The sequence below is a fragment of the Notolepis coatsorum genome, assembly GCF_963971535.1.
Source record: "Notolepis coatsorum genome assembly, chromosome: 12".
In the NCBI taxonomy this organism is placed as follows: Eukaryota; Metazoa; Chordata; class Actinopteri; order Aulopiformes; family Paralepididae; genus Notolepis; species Notolepis coatsorum.
This window is the reverse complement of record NC_140176.1, coordinates 108,219,397-108,244,162: the sequence shown is the minus strand read 5'-3', so window position 1 is coordinate 108,244,162 and position 24,766 is coordinate 108,219,397. Positions and strand designations below refer to the sequence as shown.

At 41.6% G+C, this 24,766-nt stretch overlaps 1 protein-coding gene across 1 annotated transcript in view; it reads left to right on the top strand.

The window, feature by feature from the left end:
- LOC311238370 (mothers against decapentaplegic homolog 2-like) overlaps window positions 1-22,995 on the top strand; it is a gene marked incomplete at both ends in the record, with an annotated part of 40,711 nt that extends 17,716 nt beyond the window's left edge. Inside the window, 8 exons of the mRNA XM_084326403.1 lie at window positions 6,440-6,633; window positions 9,146-9,280; window positions 9,646-9,720; window positions 13,318-13,371; window positions 15,989-16,201; window positions 17,470-17,607; window positions 21,904-22,048; window positions 22,872-22,995. Of these exons, the coding sequence (XP_084182529.1) occupies window positions 6,440-6,633; window positions 9,146-9,280; window positions 9,646-9,720; window positions 13,318-13,371; window positions 15,989-16,201; window positions 17,470-17,607; window positions 21,904-22,048; window positions 22,872-22,995 (1,078 nt within the window). The remainder of the gene's footprint in view (window positions 1-6,439; window positions 6,634-9,145; window positions 9,281-9,645; window positions 9,721-13,317; window positions 13,372-15,988; window positions 16,202-17,469; window positions 17,608-21,903; window positions 22,049-22,871) is intronic.
- Between the last annotated feature and the right edge of the window lie 1,771 nt (window positions 22,996-24,766).

Here is a 24,766-nt window from a genome sequence, read left to right as displayed (position 1 = left end):
AGGGACCCAGAAAATAAGGCGTCAGAGAGCCGCGGCCCAATGCACATCGTCAGGCTTTTTTTTATCTTTTATTTTGCCAGGCGACCGATTTTTTAAGTCCAATATCACTTCAATCCTATTAAGTTAGTTCAAGTTAGTTATTCATTTATATGTGCTATTTATGAGAGGGCTAACTTGTTGCAAAATAATAATGATAATAATAATAGCCTCATTAAAATACTATTGTTGCTTCGGTTGTTTTCAGCATTTTATGTGCATAATCTGTTATTTAGTTTGAAATGTTCGTTGAAATAAGTAGATTTTTTGTTTATTTATTAAGTTAATATAAAACCACATTTTAGAATACAACTAGAAACACTGTCCTGGCCTGCTTCTAAGTTCAGTGGCCTGACGAAAAGAAAAAAAAATTATCATCATCTCGCGGCCTTCCCGTGGCTGCTCGCGGCCCACCTTTGGGTCGCGACCCCGACTTTGGGAACCACTGCTATAGACTATAAACTAAAACTATAGACTAAACATTATACACATCAGAATACACGACGTATATTCTATCTATGTATACAATAAGTAAGAAATAGTGCTAGGGGTCCAAAAATCTAAACTATCCCTTTTTAATACGAGCAACGTTAGACCTCATTTGTCAGATTTGTATCGATTTACATGGTGGTTCTAGATTAAACGGTTACGTTCAGAAGATTTCCATTGAAACGCAATTGGTCAAAGATAGGAACGTTGAGTCTAGTGTGACGCGTCGTCGTGACAGCTGGGTAACCTTGACGACCACTGGGCGAGTAATCTGCTCCGAGCTCCAGACAGATAGCGTGGGAACTGGTCTCCTGACGCTTCCGTTGTTTATTATTGTGCGGTTGAACGCTTGAGATACCGGCTTCCTCATTTCCTCAATGGACCTGTCTCAAACCCTGCCCCCTTTTCTTGATCCTCCAATCACAACTGTCGCTTACCTCGGACAAACTTGGTTCAAGAAAAGGGGCAGGGTTTTGAGACAGGTCCATTGCAGTGAAGGTAGTGCAGAGTAACAAACTATTGGAACTAGGGTTGGGTACCGAATCCGGTACTTTTAAGGGTACCGACCCAATCACGTCGGTACTGCCGAGTACCGACTCACGTGAGAACCACCGGTGGCACATTTCGGTACGGTTAATTTATTTTTTAAATAAACCACGAAACATATGAAGTGTGCCACACGTTCACGTCAACGTTCACGCGCACAATACACGCTTACCTAGGATTTGACTTGATTCAACAACAACAAAGCAGTCGGGGCGATGGCAAGCCGGAAGCGGTCGCAACTAAGTGTGGTTACACTTTACAAAGCTAGATGCAGACAACGCTCGCTGCAATATTATATATTATATATATTAACAAATTGTTCTAAATAAATAATAATGATAATAAATCATTTGAAGTTTGGACATTTTTTACAACTGAGGTAGGTAAATACAATTTTTAGACACTAAAGTACCGAAAAAAGGTACCGTTGGGTACCGGTCACATTTGACCCCAACCCTAATTGGAACGCATGAAACGCGTGGTCAGATGTGGTCAAGATTACTTCAGCCCTAATGAAGGGGCCGCTAAGGCGATGTAGTTAAAGTAGGGATGGGAAAAACTCACACGATTACTATTCGATAGTCACTGGGAACTATTCGATTACTAATCGCCATCTTTCGCAATCTTTCTTTTCTGTTCTCCCAGCTATTAACAGACCGCTACGCTACCTGGCTAGCTACCTGTACCCTGCTGTAGCAGTTAGTAATAGGGTCCCCTCTCAATACACTATACATTGTAGGTGCCAGTATAAACAAGGGACAATATATGTTTGAAACTAAACGATATTCCCATCAACTAATTATTCGAATTCTTTTGAATATATAATTTAACACAAAATCTGTGCCAATTCCTATGTTAAAATTATATTCATGTGATCTTCCGGTAATGATGATGCTGTTTTCCAACAACTTGATTGGTCAGTAGGCAGTGCTGTTTATCTCTTTGCTCCAACGTGACCTGCCTCAGAGCAGGTGAGCTGGACAGCGTGTCATGGTGATCTCTTCCTGGGTGAGAGAGAGACGCTGCCATGACACTGAGAAGCCTGACGTTCGCTCACTAACCCCGTGATCCAGATCCATGCTGTCCTCTGTCTGCAGGTCTGGTGTCCCTAGAAGAGTGATAGCACATAGTAACTAAAGCACATAGTAACTAAACATAGTAACTAAACATAGTAACTAAAGCACATAGTAACTAAACATAGTAACTAAACATAGTAACTAAAGCACATAGTAACTAAACATAGTAACTAAAGCACATAGTAACTAAACATAGTAACTAAACATAGTAACTAAAGCACATAGTAACTAAACATAGTAACTAAACATAGTAACTAAAGCACATAGTAACTAAAGCACATAGTAACTAAAGCACATAGTAACTAAACATAGTAACTAAAGCACATAGTAACTAAACATAGTAACTAAAGCACATAGTAACTAAAGCACATAAGCACATAGTAACTAAAGCACATAGTAACTAAACATAGTAACTAAAGGACATAGTAACTAAACATAGTAACTAAACATAGTAACTAAAGCACATAGTAACTAAACATAGTAACTAAAGCACATAGTAACTAAACATAGTAACTAAACATAGTAACTAAAGCACATAGTAACTAAACAACATAGTTACGGAACATAGTAACTAAAGCACATAGTAACTAAACATTATTAACTAAACATAGTAACTAAACATAGTAACTAAAGCACATAGTAACTAAACATAGTAACTAAAGCACATAGTAACTAAAGCACATAGTAACTAAACATAGTAACTAAACATAGTAACTAAAACACATAGTAACTAAAACACATAGTAACTAAAGCACATAGTAACTAAAACACATAGTAACTAAACATAGTAACTAAAGCACATAGTAACTAAACATAGTAACTAAACATAGTAACTAAAGCACATAGTAACTAAACATAGTAACTAAACATAGTAACTAAAGCACATAGTAACTAAACAACATAGTTACGGAACATAGTAACTAAAGCACATAGTAACTAAACATTATTAACTAAACATAGTAACTAAACATAGTAACTAAAGCACATAGTAACTAAACATAGTAACTAAACATAGTAACTAAAGCACATAGTAACTAAAGCACATAGTAACTAAACATAGTAACTAAACATAGTAACTAAAACACATAGTAACTAAAACACATAGTAACTAAAGCACATAGTAACTAAACATAGTAACTAAACATAGTAACTAAAGCACATAGTAACTAAACATAGTAACTAAAGCACACAGTAACTAAAGCACATAGTAACTAAACATAGTAACTAAACATAGTAACTGCACATAGTAACTAAACATAGTAACTAAACATAGTAACTAAAGCACATAGTAACTAAAGCACAGTAACTAAAGCACATAGTAACTAAACATAGTAACTAAACATAGTAACTAAAGCACATAGTAACTAAAGCACATAGTAACTAAAACACATAGTAACTAAACATAGTAACTAAACATAGTAACTAAAGCACATAGTACCTAAACATAGTAACTAAACATATTAACTAAACATAGTAACTAAAGCACATAGTAACGAAAGCACATGGTAACTAAAACACATAGTAACTAAACATAGTAACTAAACATAGTAACTAAAGCACATAGTAACTAAAACACATAGTAACTAAAACACATAGTAACTAAAGCACATAGTAACTAAACATAGTAACTAAACATAGTAACTAAAGCACATAGTAACTAAACATAGTAACTAAAGCACATAGTAACTTAAGCACATAGTAACTAAAGCACATAGTAACTAAACATAGTAACTAAAGGACATAGTAACTAAACATAGTAACTAAACATAGTAACTAAAGCACATAGTAACTAAACATAGTAACTAAAGCACATAGTAACTAAACATAGTAACTAAACATAGTAACTAAAGCACATAGTAACTAAACAACATAGTTACGGAACATAGTAACTAAACCACATAGTAACTAAACATTATTAACTAAACATAGTAACTAAAGCACATAGTAACTAAACATAGTAACTAAACATAGTAACTAAAGCACATAGTAACTAAAGCACATAGTAACTAAACATAGTAACTAAAGCACATAGTAACTAAAACACATAGTAACTAAAGCACATAGTAACTAAAACACATAGTAACTAAAACACATAGTAACTAAACATAGTAACTAAAGCACATAGTAACTAAACATAGTAACTAAACATAGTAACTAAACATAGTAACTAAAGCACATAGTAGCTAAAGCACATAGTAACTAAACATAGTAACTAAAGCACACAGTAACTAAAGCACATAGTAACTAAACATAGTAACTAAAGCACATAGTAACTAAACATAGTAACTGCACATAGTAACTAAACATAGTAACTAAACATAGTAACTAAAGCACATAGTAACTAAACATAGTAACTAAACATAGTAACTAAACATAGTAACTAAAGCACATAGTAGCTAAAGCACATAGTAACTAAACATAGTAACTAAAGCACATAGTAACTAAAACACATAGTAACTAAAACACATAGTAACTAAACATAGTAACTAAAGCACATAGTAACTAAACATAGTAACTAAACATAGTAACTAAACATAGTAACTAAAGCACATAGTAACTAAACATAGTAACTAAAGCACATAGTAGCTAAAGCACATAGTAACTAAACATAGTAACTAAAGCACACAGTAACTAAAGCACATAGTAACTAAACATAGTAACTGCACATAGTAACTAAACATAGTAACTAAACATAGTAACTAAAGCACATAGTAACTAAAGCACAGTAACTAAAGCACATAGTAACTAAACATAGTAACTAAATATAGTAACTAAAGCACATAGTAACTAAAACACATAGTAACTAAACATAGTAACTAAACATAGTAACTAAAGCACATAGTACCTAAACATAGTAACTAAACATATTAACTAAACATAGTAACTAAAGCACATAGTAACGAAAGCACATGGTAACTAAAGCACATAGTAACTAAAGCACAGTAACTAAAGCACATAGTAACTAAACATAGTAACTAAACATAGTAACTAAAGCACATAGTAACTAAAGCACATAGTAACTAAAACACATAGTAACTAAACATAGTAACTAAACATAGTAACTAAAGCACATAGTACCTAAACATAGTAACTAAACATAGTAACTAAACATAGTAACTAAAGCACATAGTAACTAAAACGCATAGTAACTAAAACACATAGTAACTAAAACACATAGTAACTAAAACACATAGTAACTAAAGCACATAGTAACTAAACATAGTAACTAAACATAGTAACTAAACATAGTAACTAAAGCACATAGTAACTAAAACACATAGTAACTAAAACACATAGTAACTAAAGCACATAGTAACTAAACATAGTAACTAAACATAGTAACTAAACATAGTAACTAAAGCACATAGTAGCTAAAGCACATAGTAACTAAACATAGTAACTAAACATAGTAACTAAAGCACATAGTAGCTAAAGCACATAGTAACTAAACATAGTAACTAAAGCACATCGTAACTAAACACATAGTAACTAAACATAGTAACTAAACATAGTAACTAAACATAGTAACTAAAGCACATAGTAACTAAACATAGTAACTAAACATGGTAACTAAAGCACAGTAACTAAAGCACATAGTAACTAAAGCACATAGTAACTAAAGCACATAGTAACTAAAACACATAGTAACTAAACATAGTAACTAAAGCACATAGTAACTAAAACGCATAGTAACTAAAGCACATAGTGACTAAACATAGTAACTAAAGCACATAGTAACTAAACATAGTAACTAAACATAGTAACTAAAGTACATAGTAACTAAAGCACATAGTAACTAAACATATTAACTAAACATAGTAACTAAAGCACATAGTAACTAAAACACATAGTAACTAAAGCACATAGTAACTAAAGCACATAGTAACTAAACATAGTAACTAAACCACATAGTAACTAAAGCACATAGTAACTAAAGAACATAGTAACTAAACATAGTAACTAAACATAGTAACTAAACACAGTAACTAAAGCACATAGTAACTAAAACACATAGTAACTAAACATAGTAACTAAACCACATAGTAACTAAATAGCCCCCTGCTTGGTTTCCTGAATGGTATCCTCTTCAGATGGCCTGCCGGTAGCCAGTCACCCATCGTTTGGACCTGCCTGGTCCTAGTAGAGTTCTGGTGCCATGGTCACACGATCCGCATTGTCAAGGAAACGTGATTTTGCTTTGTCGTTGTAGTCTAGACCTGGAACTCTTTAGACTAAGTCTTTAGACTAACACTTCACCAATCACTCACCTATAACCCCCGCACCCCCACCAGGTCTCTGGACGGGCGTCTCCAGGTGTCTCACCGCAAAGGCCTGCCGCATGTCATCTACTGCCGCCTGTGGAGATGGCCCGACCTGCACAGCCACCACGAGCTCAGGGCCATCGACACGTGCCAGTATGCATTCAACCTCAAGAAGGACGAGGTGTGCGTCAACCCATACCACTACCAGAGGGTGGAGACGCCAGGTGAGGATCACTCTGAAACTAGACCTGAAACATAACGTAGGCATCAGGTTTTAGTCCCATCACTCTGAAACTAGACCTGAAACATAACGTAAGCATCAGATTTTAGTCCCATCACTCTGAAACTAGACCTGAAACATAACGTAAGCATCAGGTTTTAGTCCCATCACTCTGAAACTAGACCTGAAACATAACCTAGGCATCAGGTTTTAGTCCCATCACTCTGAAACTAGACCTGAAACATAACCTAGGCATCAGGTTTTAGTCCCATCACTCTGAAACTAGACCTGAAACATAACCTAGGCATCAGGTTTTAGTCCCTTCACTCTGAAACTAGACCTGAAACATAACCTAGGCATCAGGTTTTAGTCCCATCACTCTGAAACTAGACCTGAAACATAACCTAGGCATCAGGTTTTAGTCCCATCACTCTGAAACTAGACCTGAAACATAACCTAGGCATCAGGTTTTAGTCCCATCACTCTGCAACTAGACCTGAAACATAACCTAGGCATCAGGTTTTAGTCCCATCACTCTGAAACTAGACCTGAAACATAACGTAAGCATCAGGTTGTAGTCCCATCACTCTGAAACTAGACCTGAAACATAACCTAGGCATCAGGTTTTAGTCCCATCACTCTGAAACTAGACCTGAAACATAATGTAGGCATCGGGTTTTAGTCCCATCACTCTGAAACTAGACCTGAAACATAACGTAGGCATCAGGTTTTAGTCCCATCACTCTGAAACTAGACCTGAAACATAACCTAGGCATCAGGTTTTAGTCCCATCACTCTGAAACTAGACCTGAAACATAACGTAAGCATCAGGTTGTAGTCCCATCACTCTGAAACTAGACCTGAAACATAACCTAGGCATCAGGTTTTAGTCCCATCACTCTGAAACCAGACCTGAAACATAACGTAAGCATCAGGTTGTAGTCCCATCACTCTGAAACTAGACCTGAAACATAACCTAGGCATCAGGTTTTAGTCCCATCACTCTGAAACTAGACCTGAAACATAACGTAGGCATCAGGTTTTAGTCCCATCACTCTGAAACTAGACCTGAAACATAATGTAGGCATCAGGTTTTAGTCCCATCACTCTGAAACTAGACCTGAAACATAACGTAGGCATCAGGTTTTAGTCCCATCACTCTGAAACTAGACCTGAAACATAACGTAGGCATCAGGTTTTAGTTCCTTCACACTGAAACTAGACCTGAAACATAACGTAGGCATCAGGTTTTAGTTCCTTCACACTGAAACTAGACCTGAAACATAATGTAGGCATCAGGTTTTAGTCCCATCACTCTGAAACTAGACTGGAAACATAACGTAGGCATCAGGTTTTAGTCCCTTCACTCTGAAACTAGACCTGAAACATAATGTAGGCATCAGCTTTTAGTTCCTTTCAGGGGATACTGCTCTGGTTCCATGAGGTGCACGCTCTTTGAATCGGACGTCCACTCTGCTGTCATCCGTACCCGCTAGTTGGCGCACCACGGGTAAAAAAAACTTGAGCAGTGTCGCTTGCGGGACACAGACATGTCTGGTAGGGCTGCACGATTAATCGTTTTTTAATCGAAATCGCGATTTGGAATGATGCAATTATCAAATCGCCAAGCCTGCATTTTTTTTTTTTTTTTTTTTTTTTCTTTTTATAACCAGGAAGTCCCATTGAGATACAAGATTTCATTTGCAAGGTAGACCTGGCCAAGATGACAGCAATAACATTTGCAATACATCACACAGCAATAAAATTTGCGATACATCACACAAGAACATAATAAATGTGCATGTATACAATACATCACATGTAAACACAAAGCAGAATAGTCTACATGATAGTAAAAGTGTATAATACAGGGTAATACAGTAATTTTGCAGTTGGGACCCGACTACAGAAAGCAGCAACATGCTTCTTGTAAACATTTTTAAAAATATGTTATAATCGCATCGCAAATCGCAATCGCAATATCTGTCAGAATAATCGCAATTAGATTATTTCCCAAAATCGTGCAGCCCTAATGTCTGGGCCACTGAAAAGGTCCAGTAAATGGACCTGCCCCCAAACATGCATAACTCATATCAAACCTGGCTGTGGGCCTGGCTGTGTGGGCCTGTCTGTGTGGGCCTGGCTGTGTGGGCCTGTCTGTGTGGGCCTGTCTGTGTGGGCCTGGCTGTGTGGGCCTGTCTGTGTGGGCCTGTCTGTGTGGGCCTGTCTGTGTGGGCCTGTCTGTGTGGGCCTGTCTGTGTGGGCCTGTCTGTGTGGGCCTGTCTGTGTGGGCCTGTCTGTGTGGGCCTGTCTGTGTGGGCCTGTCTGTGTGGGCCTGTCTGTGTGGGCCTGTCTGTGTGGGCCTGTCTGTGTGGGCCTGGCTGTGGGCGTACCTAGCGTGTATTGATTAACATAGCGGCGGCTCGGCTGCTCGCTCCCCTCTCACTGACGGGGTGGAGATATAGCGACTAAAGTAATGGAGGTAATTGAATGATTGACTTCTGTCCTGGTTGCAGTCCTTCCACCCGTGCTGGTGCCGCGCCACACGGAGATCCTGACGGAGCTGCCTCCTCTAGACGACTACACGCACTCCATCCCAGAGAACACCAACTTCCCTGCTGGGATAGACCCCCCCAACAACTACATACCAGGTCTGTATGTAAGGCGCACACACACACACACACACACACACACACACACACACACACACACACACACAACTTATTTATGACGATAGACCCTCCCCAACTATACTTGAATAGTGTTTATACTCTCAGAGTATTTTCACCGCAATCCTGTACTTCTTCCATACACCTTGCTGTCTAATATACACTATATGCATTCTCGCATCCTTATCTTGCCAGCTCCAACCTTGATAAAGACAGCCAAAACATTGGGACTGGTATATAGATTGGGAGTTCTGAGAAATGGGAAGATCCAGCCTGACCCCCCCCCGACCCCGCTGTCACCAATGTGTGTTCATGTAATGTGTTCATGTGATGTGTGTGTGTTGCAGAAACGCCTCCACCAGGGTACATCAGTGAAGATGGGGAGACCAGCGACCAGCTGCTGAATCAGAGTATGGAGACGGGTACGGAGTCCTTTTTCGTCTTCTACTCAGCGCTGTGCTCGTGAGACTGGCCTCAGGTCCAATCCTGTTCACTTCATTCCATTCGAAATACTGAACGCAGGGAACAAAATTTACTTTTTGACTTGCCAGCCATTTGGCTGGTAGATTTTAAAAACTACCAGCCAGGCAGATTTTTTACCAGCCAAAAATTATAAATAGCTTTTTAGTATATCGCCATGTGTTATTATTACTATATAATACTCTCATATGCTATTTTCAATTAATATCATAAACAACATAAGGAATATTAGCATAATTTTGAGTGGACTGAAGGAATGAGTCAGCGTTAATAGTTTTAAATGCAAATAATTTATTGAAACATAGAAGTGGGGTCGACACACACACACACACACACACACACACACACACACACACACACTGTTTCAACTCACCACCCCCGCATCATATTGTAGTCTAGTCTGTCTTCAAACTTCCACTCCTCTCGAAACTTTCTTTTTCATCTGAGAAAGGCACGGTGGGTTTTCTTTTTAGCGGCAGGCTTACTCCTTCCATATGGTTCCACCTCCACATATTTGTAATTGTAACCCATTTAATAATAATATTTACATTTATATATTTAATTACCGCATATATATATATATATATTTATAGGGCAACCAACCTTTTTACACTGAGGCATCAGGGCATGTATACTTGCCCAGATGCTTGATCTACTCGCTGTATGTTAACTTTTTTTGCACATAGCACTGGTGCTACAGAGGTTGATAGTTTTGTAGCACAGGCCAAAATCTTGTTATATTTGTAACAGTCACAAATGTGCCTATTGTATTTGTGTTATTTAGTTGCAGTGCCATGTTTGGCTGTCATTTTCATGCTGACAAGTTGACGTCACACAGCCAGACACGTTACGTGTAAGGAATTATGGATTTGGTGTTGGGTGTATGGACTCTACTAGGGGTGGGAATCACCAGTTTCATCACGATACGATATCGATTCTTTGGACAACGATACGATATTTGTCGATCTGCCACGATACGATACAATGCAGGTGCCTGCAATCGATATGAGATGATATCATGAGCCCATTTAACACAATCAGTAACATTTAGATCAACTCAAAAAAGGTAAAGAGAATATAATTTGAGAAAAAATGTTTTAGCTCTTCCAGACATTTAAATGAAAAACTATTTATTGTTTTTAATACAAATAGACCTCCTGTTCACTATAAAGTGCCACGTTTTGATATATTGAGCTTTAAACTTTAAGTAAATTTTTTTGGAACACGCAACCTAAAACCCCTTCCTCTCCCAAACCGTTCCTGCAATTGTTTTTTGTTGCATGATGATCATGCATACATTTATTATGTATTGTATTTATGTTTAAATATCAACATTATCTGTCCACCCTCAGTACATTTACTATCAATATAATATACTCGTCTGACTTCATCATATCTATTCAAACGCACACAGAAGGGAGAATCCCCCCCCCCTCCTCCCCAGTCCCCACACTGCTGTTCTCTGTATCGCTCTGAACAGGGCATTAGCTTGTTGTTAGCTTACGCTAACGTAACGTTAATTCCGGTCTTAAACACGACGTGGTCATAAAGGAATGGCGAGGATTGCAAAGCATGTTATATGCATTTGACCCGTTGCGGAATAAAACAGCAGGGATTTGTTTTGGGTGGCGAAATGGGCACACTACTAGCCTTGCTATGTTGCAATGTGCGTGTTCCAGACGCTACTGCTACTACTGAGACGAGTACTCCTGTGTGCTGTGGAGCCGAGCGGATATGAGTCATGACACCACGGGATTTTCAAAATAAGAGTATTGATATGAACTGAACGTTGCTAGCTGCCGGAGCCATAGTTATTATAGCTGGAGCTGCGCTTAGGAACAGGGATTAAAGCAAAAAAAATCTCCTGACTGAACTTTTTTTCAGGCCAAGTCATATTCTTATTTTAACCTCCACTGTATTTTTTTTGTAATAGCGTTAGCGTTTTAACACATTGATGGCCATTTGGATGCGTCTAAAATCACTGTAGACGGCCAGCATATGTAAACAGACTTGCACAGTCCGTGGGGTTGTTTGTACAGCTAAATCTATACTTTATAGTATTGCCATCTGTCCATTCTCATTGTCAATTGAGACCATAAACCGTCCCTTCAAAATGGCTTAAAGAAAAAAGAAATCATCAATACGTTCTCATTTTATAGCGTCTTGAATATAAACGTTATACAGGATTTGGTCTAGTATATTTCCTGGAAGGCTGGATAAAGGGCTAATAGCTACTAACGTTATATCCAATGGCATTTCGGTTAAACAGAAGCTACAGTTAAAACTCAAACTGCATATGATCGGTACGATCCTCAAGCATGAATGCATGGAAGGGGGGGGGGGGGGCGGGGGATGTCGTTTCTGATTATTGATTACCAATAACCGTGTTCGTCTCAGTAGCCACATACGCTGATCGGCTGGTTGAGTATCATAACAAGCCCTGATCAGCATGTAATTTACGTGAAAACGATCTTACCATGAGCGGGTTGGATCCCCCAGACCATTTCCCAGTTATCGATCGCCATCTGGTAGATCGATATGTCCATTGGCTGATGATATATTCCTTTACTGCATAGTGAAATCCGCGATCCAAAAGGTATTCCGTGCAACAGGCTATAGGGATCGCTTCAGGTGTGTAGAAAACTACATTGGAAATCCAGGAAAAAAAAAGACAACTTCTGCCACAGGGAACACTGCATTATCGATACAGCGCCCCTAAGAGGATCTGGCCGGTAATGCACTTTTTTGAATTCAAAGAGTAGGGTACATCTGCAGTGCAGCTCGGCGACCTTGAATAGGTTATTAAAATGGAATAAAAGCCAAAACAACCTTGCCACGGAGATAGCCGTGGTTGGTCCTTTAAGCATGGGTTCGTCCCCAATGTGTTAAGGGAGCCTACTTGTAGAGCCTACTGTCCTGACTGTGACTATAGACCCTACTGTTGTGGTTGTTGTGCCAGGCAGGGAGGCTGTGTGCTGGAGAGCGTGAATGCAAGTCTTGTGGCTAGCTTCTGATTGATGGCGAGCTAGCACCCCTTTCCCATTACTTTGAACCATGAACTAAACGGCTTGTTGTCATACAAACAAGTTTGTATATATTTTTTACCACCCACCCACCCCCTCCTAATGTACAGTCTCCTCCTCATCATATGTATATATTTACTGTTAGGATCTCTGGGTAACAGTACTGTATATTTGCATATCGTATATGTGACAAATGTAACAGTACTATATACCTCTAAGTCATGTATGTCCCTATGTCATAAATGTCATGTATGTTGTGTATGTCATAAATGTCACTATGAATTGAAAATGGGGGACCCTGATGATGTAAACAAGACAAACATCTTTCTCTGGTCTGCATCCCCTTAACAATTGTGTGTCTGCATATATCGGCATCGGTTGATATCGGTATCGGAAATTAAGAGTTGGACAATATCGGTATATCGATATAAAAAATGCCAATATCGAACATCCCTAGTCTCAGCCCTGATGCTCACGGTAGCCCCCTGATGAGCAGTATTGTGTTTTTGTCCCCAGGCTCGCCAGCAGAGCTGTCTCCAAGCACTCTGTCCCCCGCCAGCCACGCCCTCGGTGAGACTCCATTCAGTTTATCTATATGTGTTTAATACAGGGGTTCTCAAACTTTTTTATACCACGGCCCCATTTTATTTAGGATTTATTTTGGCGACCCCACATTTCAACGTGGAATTAAGGAATATCGAAATAAAAACACACGTTGTTGAACTTGATCGTGCATATTTATTAGATAACATTTTATTACAGCACTATGTTATCAATATACATTTATAAAAACGAGGCATATTTAGTCAAAATATGTTGCCAGAACATTACAATTTCTTTTTAAAATATTATTATTAGATTTTTTTTTTCACTTGCGCTAATCGATCGAAAGGAGCCGTAGTCGACTGCCAACCTCTTAGTCAAATGCAAAAAAATATAAATGTATATATATTAAATAAAAATTCTTAATCATTCTTTCCAAAAGCAAAGAGGCCTAGAAGTGGGCACAGAGGCACTGAAAGAGGATTTCACACATAGAAATATCAAGATGTATCCATCAGTGGACCAAATGCATGCTTTCGCAGAGGACAAGAAGCCTTCAGTCGACTCCTTCAGACATTAAGCACCCCCCCCCCCCCCCCCCCCCCAAAAGAAAAATATATATGTATATAATTTTTTTGTGTGTATTCGACCACAAAATTTCGGCCAATCAAAGTCGACTATACAAATCCTTAGTCAGGGACAGGCCTAGTATATATATATTAGGGGTGTAACTAGGGATGTCCCGATCCCATCACATGATTTTCAGAAGATCGGGATCGGGGGGGGGGGGGGGAATCGGGAGTAAAAAGAACAGATTTTTTTTATTTTTTTATTTTATTCAACAAACATGACCATGTTCACGTCTTAAACTCATACTGAGGCCTTAGTTTTGGTTTTAAATTACATATCATTCATTTATTTATTGTCACACAGAGCAGAAGAATTGGCCAAAACAAACGCATTTCCTTTGATTTACACCGTCGCGCGACAGTGACGTGTGCCGACAATAGCAGACCTACGAGCTCACAACGCGTCGCTCCCGCAACACCGGCAGGTTATGTCCACCTTAGGACTCGGAGCAGCGAGACAACATGTCAGTAGTTTGGAAGCATTTTTTTTTTATTGAAACCGAAGCCAGTCCAATAGCCAGTTGCAATGTTTGCAAGGCGGACGTTCCGCGTGGAGGAAAGAACAGAGCTGCGTTCAACACGACCAATCTAATACGCCGCCTGAGAAACAGCCACGTTATGTGACGAGAGCGAGCAAAGGAACGGGGGAGGCGGCTGGTGCTCTGCCAAACAGCTGTAATGATTGCAATGCCTTGCTTGAATGAAGTTAACGTTCACCTGGATAACGTCAACATTCACTTTGTGAGGATTATAGTCTGCGTTTCAGACCAAAATGGAGCAAATCATTGCGTAAGTCGAACACTGTGAACGTATACTAATGTGCAAACAGATTGAAACTTTGAATATTTCTCATATGAAGCACACTCTCAGGGGTTCAGGGTAGGGATGTCCCGATCCGATCACGTGATCGGGATCGGGGCCGATCACGTGATTTTCCGAAGATCGGGATCGACCAAAAAAAAAAAAAAAAAAAAAACGATTTTTTTTTTTTTTTTTTTTATAACTTTTTTTTTTATTATTCAACAAACATGACCATGTTCACGTCTTAAACTCATACTGAGGCCTTAGTTTTGGTTTTAAATTGCATATCATCATTCATTTATTTATTGTCACAGAGCAGAAGAATTTTGCCAAAACAAACCAATAGTATCCAGCTGCAGAACGGCAGACCAGCCACAATCTCAGACCCAAATAATTTTTTTTTATCCCAATTTCTCACATTACATTCACCCTGAATGTTGACGTTATCCAGGTGAAAAGTTAACTTCATAAATCATTTGATGTATAATTAAATCAAAGGAAATGCGTTTGGGTCTGAGAGTGTGGCTGGTCTGCTGTTCTGCAGCTGGATACTATTGGTTTGTTTTGGCAAAATTCTTCTGCTCTGTGTGACAATAAATAAATGAATGATGATATGCAATTTAAAACCAAAACTAAGGCCTCAGTATGAGTTTAAGACGTGAACATGGTCATGTTTGTTGAATAAAAAAAAATAAAAAAAATAATTTTGATCGGATCGGGAAATATCGGTATCGGTAGATACTCAAAATCACATGATCGGGATCGGATCGGGAGCAAAAAAACGTGATCGGGACATCCCTAGTTCAGGGTGAATGTAATGTGAGCCGCCGCACTCGACGGGCTATTGAGGCAACAGAGGGGCTTGTCTCGCTTCGCCAGTTTCTGACAAAAATTCGTCAAATCGCTTACTAATGTGAAAGATCGGATCGGGAAAGATCGGTATCGGCAGATAACTCAAAATCACATGATCAGGATCGGATCGGGAGCAAAAAAATGCGATCGGGACATAGGTGTAACGGTACACAAAAACCACGGTTCGGTACGTACCTCTGTTTTGAAGTCGAGGTTCGGTACGGGTTTTCGCTACAGTGGGGAAAAGTTTGGCTTTCCATGTTTCCATGGGCTATATGCAGGTGTATAAGTTGGTATATAGAGGGATTCTACTTGATTTGATTCTCCTGGTTTTCCCTTTTTGACTCTCCTCCTCTCCGTAGACCTCCAGCCAGTGACCTACAGCGAGCCGGCGTTCTGGTGCTCCATAGCCTACTACGAGCTGAACCAGCGGGTGGGCGAGACCTTCCACGCCTCGCAGCCCTCCCTGACGGTGGACGGCTTCACGGACCCCTCCAACTCGGAGCGCTTCTGCCTGGGCCTGCTCTCCAACGTCAACCGCAACGCCACGGTGGAGATGACCAGGAGGCACATAGGTAGGACGTCTAGGGACGACTGCATGACTCTGACCCAAATCATTTTCCAATAGTCTACTGTTAAGACCGAATATTCGAAAATGCAACCCTAAAAAAAGTGTTAAAATGTTCAGTTTCAGTTCAATTCAGTTATTCTTTTTAATAGAATGGATCATTCAAATCAAATGGTATTGCACAAATAAATAGGCACTTCAGATAATCCTTCAGAACGTTGATCGGCTCAGCTGCCCGACGATGAATCAAAATGACACCATTCACCATCGTAGCCTATAATGACAGCATTGCATTGGCCCATCAACCGGTTTTAATAAACAAACAGAAACAGTAGCATGTGCATCTTTTAGATCAATTAGGCTATGAAAATTAGGCTGCCTCTAAATATTTAATTAAAATTTTAAAAAGGATGGTTAATGGTACATTTTTATATAGCAGCTTTTATCCAAAGCGCTTTACAATCTGTTCCTCACATTTCACCCGTTCACTCACACGTTCACACACCGACAGCGGAGGCGACCATGCAAGGTGCCGACCTGCTCATCGGGAGCAATTAGGGGTTAAGTGTCTTGCTCAAGGACACTTCAACACGCTGCCCCGGGAGGAGCGGGCATCGAACCGGGAACCTCCGGATTCCCAGACGACTGCTCCACCTCCTGATCCACTGTCGCCCCCAGATCAAGACACAACAGGAAGTTGACGTTCCGGTTCCCTGGACTTCTCTCTCTGTGAAGAGCCCGGAGAGGGTTGTTCATGTCTGACTGAGTGGCTGATTTGCTGACGCAGAATGACGGTTAAAGATCTGATTCGAGAAACAAATCACATTTGCCCGGCGTCTTGTGAACTAAGCCATAATCGTATATATACCGGTACAAAGTTGTGATTTTCAGATATATGGAATGACAAACACCTCTTTTGCGCTCTCTCTCTCTCACCTTCCCTCCTCCCCTCCCCTCTCCTCCCCTCTCCTCCTCCCCATCTATTCTCCTCTCCCCTCTCCTCCTCCCCATCTATCCTCCTCCCCTCTCCTCTCCTCTCCTCTCCTCTCCTCTCCTCTCCTCTCCTCTCCTCTCCTCTCCTCTCCTCTCTTCTCCTCTCTTCTCCTCTCCTCCCCTCCCCATCTCCCTTCCCCCTCTCTCCCCTCTCCTCCCCTTCTCCTCTTCTCTCTTCCCCTTCTCTCCCCCCTCTCTCTTCTCTCCTCCCCTTCCCCTCTCCTCTCCTCTCCAACCCTCACTCTCTCTCCCCTCTCCTCCCCCTCCCCCTCTCCTCTCCAGGTCGTGGTGTGAGGTTGTACTACATTGGAGGGGAGGTGTTTGCAGAGTGTCTGAGTGACAGCGCTATCTTTGTTCAGAGCCCCAACTGCAACCAGCGATACGGCTGGCATCCTGCCACAGTCTGCAAGATACCTCCAGGTACACACACACACACACACACCCACACACCCACCAGTGTTAATTTTGTCAACGAATTTGATGACGAAATATCTTCGTCAACGAAGCTTTTTCCCGCGACGACAACGAGACGTGACGTCACGTTATTGAACACCATGTGACGCCAACGTCACTAAATTATTAATTAAATATCGTTGACCACAACTGAGGACACAAAAATGTAGTTTACAAAAACCATGACGAATTCTCTCTTTAATTTATGTTGACTAAAACAAGATGAGACAAAATAATTATAACTTTTAGAATAATTCACGTTATTATTTCAGCATTTCCCATTTCCGTTTCCGGGTTAAGCGTTTATGGCTAAAAGCCAAGCTACATACGTGAGGCTAAAAACCGCGTCCCAGGTCTCTGGTGACTACAGCTTATACCAATAACCATGAACGGAATCTGCTACTCTCTCAACACTCCTGCGGCAGCCGAACAGAACATAGCATTTAAGACGACAGAGGCTGAGAGGATGGCTAGGCTAATAGCCTGGGAGTCGGGACCTATATCCCAGACACAGACTTGCTCTCTTTCATCTGTGTACACTCACTACTATCAACATTACACATGGATACAACAAGGACAAGACCACGTTCACTTAAAAAGGTATGAAAAGAAAAGAAACAGATGAGTACTAACACTGAAATTGACCCTGCTATAAGTTATGAATCCCTTTAGCGCTTGAAGTGCACTAAAACGTCGTAATTACTTAACATTTTTCATATAATGTTGGGTACATGCTCAGTAGAGTTAGAACGCTCCCAGTCTTAGGGGCTGTGATATTTTGTTACCACACTTTATGCACATAGAAGTGCAGTGGCAGGTTCGCTAAGCTAATGTTGTTAGCCAAATGCTCTGATGGGGGCTGCCATTTTAAGTTTAAAGTGTCGTCAGCGATCTACGGTACGACTCGAGGGACAAAAGGGAATGTGTGTGTGAAATTTGTACAGTAGGTCCCAGTGAGAATTGCAATCAGTGTGTACTGTGTATTTACACTATCCTAATGTCCCTTTGTTGGTTAAAAAAAAAATAAGCAATTTAAATCAGAATATGTTCCATTCCATGTCTGACTATTTCTGAATCTATTGGCCATTTCAAGGAATGTTTGGTTACTATTGGGCTTCTAGCCTTCTACTGAACTTATTGTGAATCAGCTGATAGGGGTTTGGCTAGATTATACTTAATAAATAGAATTGCATTATTTACAATATAAAAATATAAAATGCCTTTTTTTCATTAGCGAAAACTAGACAAATCATCAGTTTTCTGCGACTAAATCTAGACAAAAACTAAAAAGACAAAATCGAGACTAACACTGACTAAGACTAAAATGCTCAAGTTCAAGTTTCTTTAATAGTTGTCATACAGAAGTACAGAATACTTCTATACAAAATGCTTCTTACTGTTACGCTCCAGAGACTGTGCTAGACAAGATAAGTATGAAATAAAATAGTATAGCATGTAAAAATAGAAGTAAAAATAGAAGTCACAGTGTTCAGTATATACATATGTACAATGTTCGATGCAGAATAGAAGTAACTGAGTTACCATACAATATACTATGCAATATACTAATATACAATACTATATAGTGCAAAGCAGAAATGGGATGAGGTACAATTTAGGTACAATTTACAGTAAGGTGTACTGAGGTATGGGTTGTAGTGCAAATCCTTTACCAATAAATATAAAGTGTGTTTAGGTGTTCTAAAGTGTGGAGAGTGGGTGCTGCAGTGTTTGTTTAAAGTGAGTGTGTGCGTGTGGATGTGTGTGCTGTGTGCATTTGATGGTTGTTGCATAGTTAGAGCTGCCGCGATTACCGCATTACCGCGGTATCGCTGTTACATCACGGCCACCGCAGAGTAGGCTGAATACCGCGTCACCGCTGTTTTTTATAATAATAATAAATTACCCTCCTCTCGTTGGGCTTGCGGCTCTGCAGATATACCCTACTCCTCTATCGAGGTTCCAAGCGACCCTATTGGGTACCAGAAAAGTCACGTGAAACATTGCAGACCACTGATTGGTCAGAAGAGAGACGCGTCACACGTTGTAGCGTCATGCAGTGTGTTACCACCAATCGGCAAGCGCGTATTAGTTTTTTACGTCCTGAATGTCAGCTCATCATAACACGGCTAATAACGTTAGCTTTAACTCTCCGCCGGAGTGGACTACCATCGCGCCTCAGGAGTACTAAACGAGACATAATGATTTTACTGTCTGCAACAAATGTTATAATAAAAGCCCTTCGTTCTATACACTTGTCTGATTGAAGACTTTATTAACAGACCGCAGAATGGGACAACTCAGCACGCTCTGAGCAAAGAAAGGAACTGAGATATGAATAGAGTATTGCTTGCTATGGTCCGGTAAATACGCTGATGTTATTGAACGTATAACTATATAATGTCAATGCCACAAAACGAATGCCTTTATTATAAAGTAGTAACTTTATAGTAATAATAATAAGAAAGGGTCGGGGGGGTTAGGGGTAACCACCCCTGCCCGCGACACCGAGTGAACTGCGCACGACCAGAGGGGAAACTTCGAATCCGTGTTTCACTTTCAATAACTAATGCGTGCTTGCCGAATCCCAAACAATATTCATGCTGCAAAGTCATCCTCTAAAGATAGAAATTTAGACTAGAGGCAGGCTATATGCTATAAAGAGTAGACTACTACTACTAAAAAAAAAAATGCATTCAAACTTTTTTTTTAAATTTTTTGTGTGCGTGTGGTAATAACCGCGGCGGTAGGAAATATTTTGCAAATTTGTGCGGTAAGGAAATAATCAATACCGCGGCAGCTCTATGCATAGTGTTATTGTTCGTTGAGCAGCCTGATGGCCTGGGGATAGAAGCTTCTTCTGAGTCTTTCTGTGCTCGCCTTAAGACCCCGGTATCGTTTGCCTGACAGCAGCAGTTCAAAGAGGCAGTTGTTTGGGTGGCTGGAGTCCTTGATGATTCTCTTAGCCTTACCCCTGCACTGCTTGTTGTAAATGTTCTGGAGAGTGGGAAGCCCCCCTCCAATTGTGCGTTTGGCTGAACGTGCCACTCTCTGTAGTCTGCTACGGTCTTGTGCGGTGCTATTCCCAAACCAGGAGGTGATATTGCCAGTCAGGATGCTCTCTATTGTACATGAGTAGAAGTTCTTAAGGATCTTCTGACTGACTTGGAACTTCCTTAGGCGCCTGAGGAAGTAGAGGCGTTGTCGTGCCTTCTTCACAACACTGTCAGACATTTAGTTGACTAAAACTGACTAAACGAAAAATAAATGCAGATGACTAAATATGATTAAAACGAAAAAGGAGCACTTGACACATGACTAAGACTAAAACTAAAATGAAAATAGCTGCCAAAATTAACACTGACACACACACAGTCTGCAAGATAAACTATAGGTCTCTGCCATTTTTCATCAGATTGCAACGCAGTTTTTTTGCTAGACGTTCACAGAAAGGTAGAGAAACTAACTGCATTCTAATTGATGGCAATAACGTTCAGGTTTGTTCCACCCGTGAGATATGATCCCGAAAATAAAAACTGAAAAAGAAGTCTGATGACAGGGGCTGGCGTGAGCTGGGAAGTGTAGTTTTTTCTTTTTTTATTCGAAAGCCCATCAAAAGCCCTGGGTCTCTTCTCTCAGAAGACTACACTCAAGTTAGGTTGCGCCAAATCCTCGCGTCAATCCTCGCCTTTTCCCGACTCGATGGCCTGAGATTTCTATAACTCATATTTCACTAATAACACTTAAAACCATTGGTAAACAAACATAGTGCTGCAAATATACACCTTGACTGCTGTTCTGACAGGGTTGCGTCAATACTTTTACCAACGGATTTCCAGTTCCGCGTGCACGTTCTGCGATCTGATTGGCGCACATGTCACATGACCAGAAACGTCAGTGGCCAATCAGATCGCAGATCACGAACGCGGAACTGGAAATCCGTTGGTAAAAATAATAGACGCGACAGGGTTAGGGTATTTAGTCTTGGCTACATACATTTTTATTTTTTTTAATTTAAAAAATGTATTAATACATTCTGTAGAGATGGATTTATGGCGTGATGTTATTCTCGTACCGGTATCGGACTTAAGAGGTTAATATTGTAACCAAACAAACCTTATTTAACAGGAGTTTGCTTCCTTATTTTCCCCAATAAGATAAGATATTCCTTTATTGATCCCCTTGGTGATGATGGTGATGGTGATGATGGTGGTGATGGTGATGGTGATGATGGTGATGGTGATGGTGCGTCTCTCTCTCCAGGCTGTAACCTGAAGATCTTCAACAACCAGGAGTTCGCTGCCCTGCTGGCCCAGTCGGTGAACCAGGGCTTCGAGGCCGTCTACCAGCTCACCAGGATGTGCACGATCAGGATGAGCTTCGTCAAGGGCTGGGGGGCGGAGTACAGGTACATCAGAGGGCTGGGGGGCGGAGTACAGGTACATCAGAGGGCTGGGGGGCGGAGTACAGGTACATCAGAGGGCTGGGGGGCGGAGTACAGGTACATCAGAGGGCTGGGGGGCGGAGTACAGGTACATCAGAGGGCTGGGGGGCGGAGTACAGGTACATCAGAGGGCTGGGGGGCGGAGTACAGGTACATCAGAGGGCTGGGGGGCGGAGTACAGGTACATCAGAGGGCTGGGGGGCGGAGTACAGGTACATCAGAGCACCCTGACTCAGGGGCTGGGGGGCGGAGTACAGGTACATCAGAGCACCCTCACTCAGGGGCTGGGGGGCGGAGTACAGGTACATCAGAGCACCCTCACTCAGGGGCTGGGGGGCGGAGTACAGGTACATCAGAGCACCCTCACTCAGGGGCTGGGGGGCGGAGTACAGGTACATCAGAGCACCCTGACTCAAGGTCCTTGTGTGAATGTGATGGGGGGGGTCTGGGTCTGTGTACTTAATAAGTTTTGACGGAGAAACAGAAAATGTATTTTCTCTTGAGATTTTGGAAGCAGACTCGTCACAAAAGGCTCAGAAGGCAGATGGGAGAGTATCGCTTTCAATTAGTTTCTTTTTCAATTGGAACCTAATGTTATTGTGCAGAAACGATGCTAACACACCCGACCAACGGTTACATCAGCCCGGTCACAAATGTCTTATCCAAGGGGGAGACATTTAAAAAGGCCACATTGTATAATTTAGTTGGTCATAAAGGCGTAGTTATTTTGGACCACCTAAGTTAAAGAGGCACTAAAAGACCCTCCTCTGTGTTTGTTTCCCTACAGACGGCAGACGGTGACCAGCACACCTTGTTGGATCGAGCTGCACCTCAATGGCCCCCTCCAGTGGCTGGACAAGGTACTGACCCAAATGGGCTCCCCCTCGGTCCGTTGCTCCAGCATGTCCTAAGCCGGACCCTCCACCACCACCCCCCCCCCCCCCCCCCCCCGCCTGGCGCCACGTTGACATCGGACTGTGGACGCTCTTTCAACGTTACACAAGCGGTAGACCGACGTGTCTAAAAGGACGAGACCTCCGACGCAAAAAAAACGTCAGATTTACAACTCACTCTGTGTCGAGACGAACCACCGCCATTGTGTCCCCCCCGCGGGGACGAGAGAGGCCATTGTGTCCCCCCGCGGGACGAGAGCGGCCATTGTGTCCCCCCCGCGGGGACGAGAGCGGCCATTGTGTCCCCCCCGCGGGGACGAGAGCGGCCATTGTGTCCCCCCGCGGGGACGAGAGCGGCCATTGTGTCCCCGCGGGCACGAGACCACGATACAAACCTCTCCCGTTTGACTTTCACTGTAAGGTTTCTTTTTAACTCGACATCCCGGACGGGCCGGACCGACACCGCCGCGCGACATCGACTCACGCCCCACCGCTTGGACCAGACGACAGTGGCGCCATTCCCAACAAAATAAAAGGAGGGCGACCGACGTCGGGACGTCCGTAGTCTTTTGGTGCCGCTTTGCTGGACCGTGGAGAATTGACCTTCACCTCCAACACTTTGACCGATCATCAGGGGGTTCTCCCCACCAGTGCTGAGACACGATGTCCTCAACATGACGCAGCCGGGAGCGGAGCAACATTGGCGTCCACAGTGTGACCGTAGGATCCGACTGATCAGACCAACATTGATTGAATTTGGACCAATATCTGACCAATCGACCCTTGACCTACCTTCAGTCTCCGATCAAAAGGGGTGACCATTGGTGGTACTTTTTTTTTTTTTTTTTTTATCTTTCACCCGTCTCTCTCTTTATATCCTTCATAGTGCATAATGATGCCCACATACCCCCCTCTACACGTTCACTGTGGACGTAATGCACTTGCGAACACACACACGCATGCACACTTGCACACACACACAACTTTGCTGTTCCTTCATCCTTTTCTTTGCCTTCGCAATACCCTATTTCCTCTGTGCGCTAGATGCTGATTGGTCTTAAAAGTCACCCACGGAGGCAATCGTGATTGGTCAGCTATCGGGGGTGGGGTGGGTGGGGGGTGGGGGTGTTCTATTCAGGAAGTGTGCGTCAGTTTTTTCCAAAATGGGGATGAGCATCTTGCCCTCATCCTTCTGTGAGGGGTGTTATGCAAAGTGTGCCCGACGCCATCTTGTTGCACCGCTAGCTAGCTTATTCTGAAACGGATTTGGGAATAAACTAAAGAAAATTGGCTATTCTTCTCACACTGAGCACCTTAATCAGAAAACACCATGAACTTAAAACCATAAACACATTTCTAGACGTGAGGAATGTTGAGAGCTAGCTACATTAACTGTTGCAGATTTTGTCACTCTTGTTTTTTATTTTTGTGGCGCACCCCAATGCACCACAATGTCTCTATCGCTCTCTCTGTCTCTCTCTCTCTCTCATATGTATTTTTATCATTATTTCCGATGTGTACCAGAGGGAGACGATCACAGAACTTGTAAGGACTCGTACATTAAACCCCCCCCCCCAAATATTAACGTCGCCCCCCTGCTGTTCATCAAATGAAAGGCGAGCCGAAGTGTCACACACGGAGACGGAAGCGATACCGTAGAAGTCTCTCTTTTTTTCATCCTCACTGTGCTCCAGCTCCACCTCAGAGAGGTTCTGTTTGGGGGGAACAAGCGGCACTATTAATGCAGGATAAATGCAAAATGGAGACCTATATCATGGCTGTATGTAGC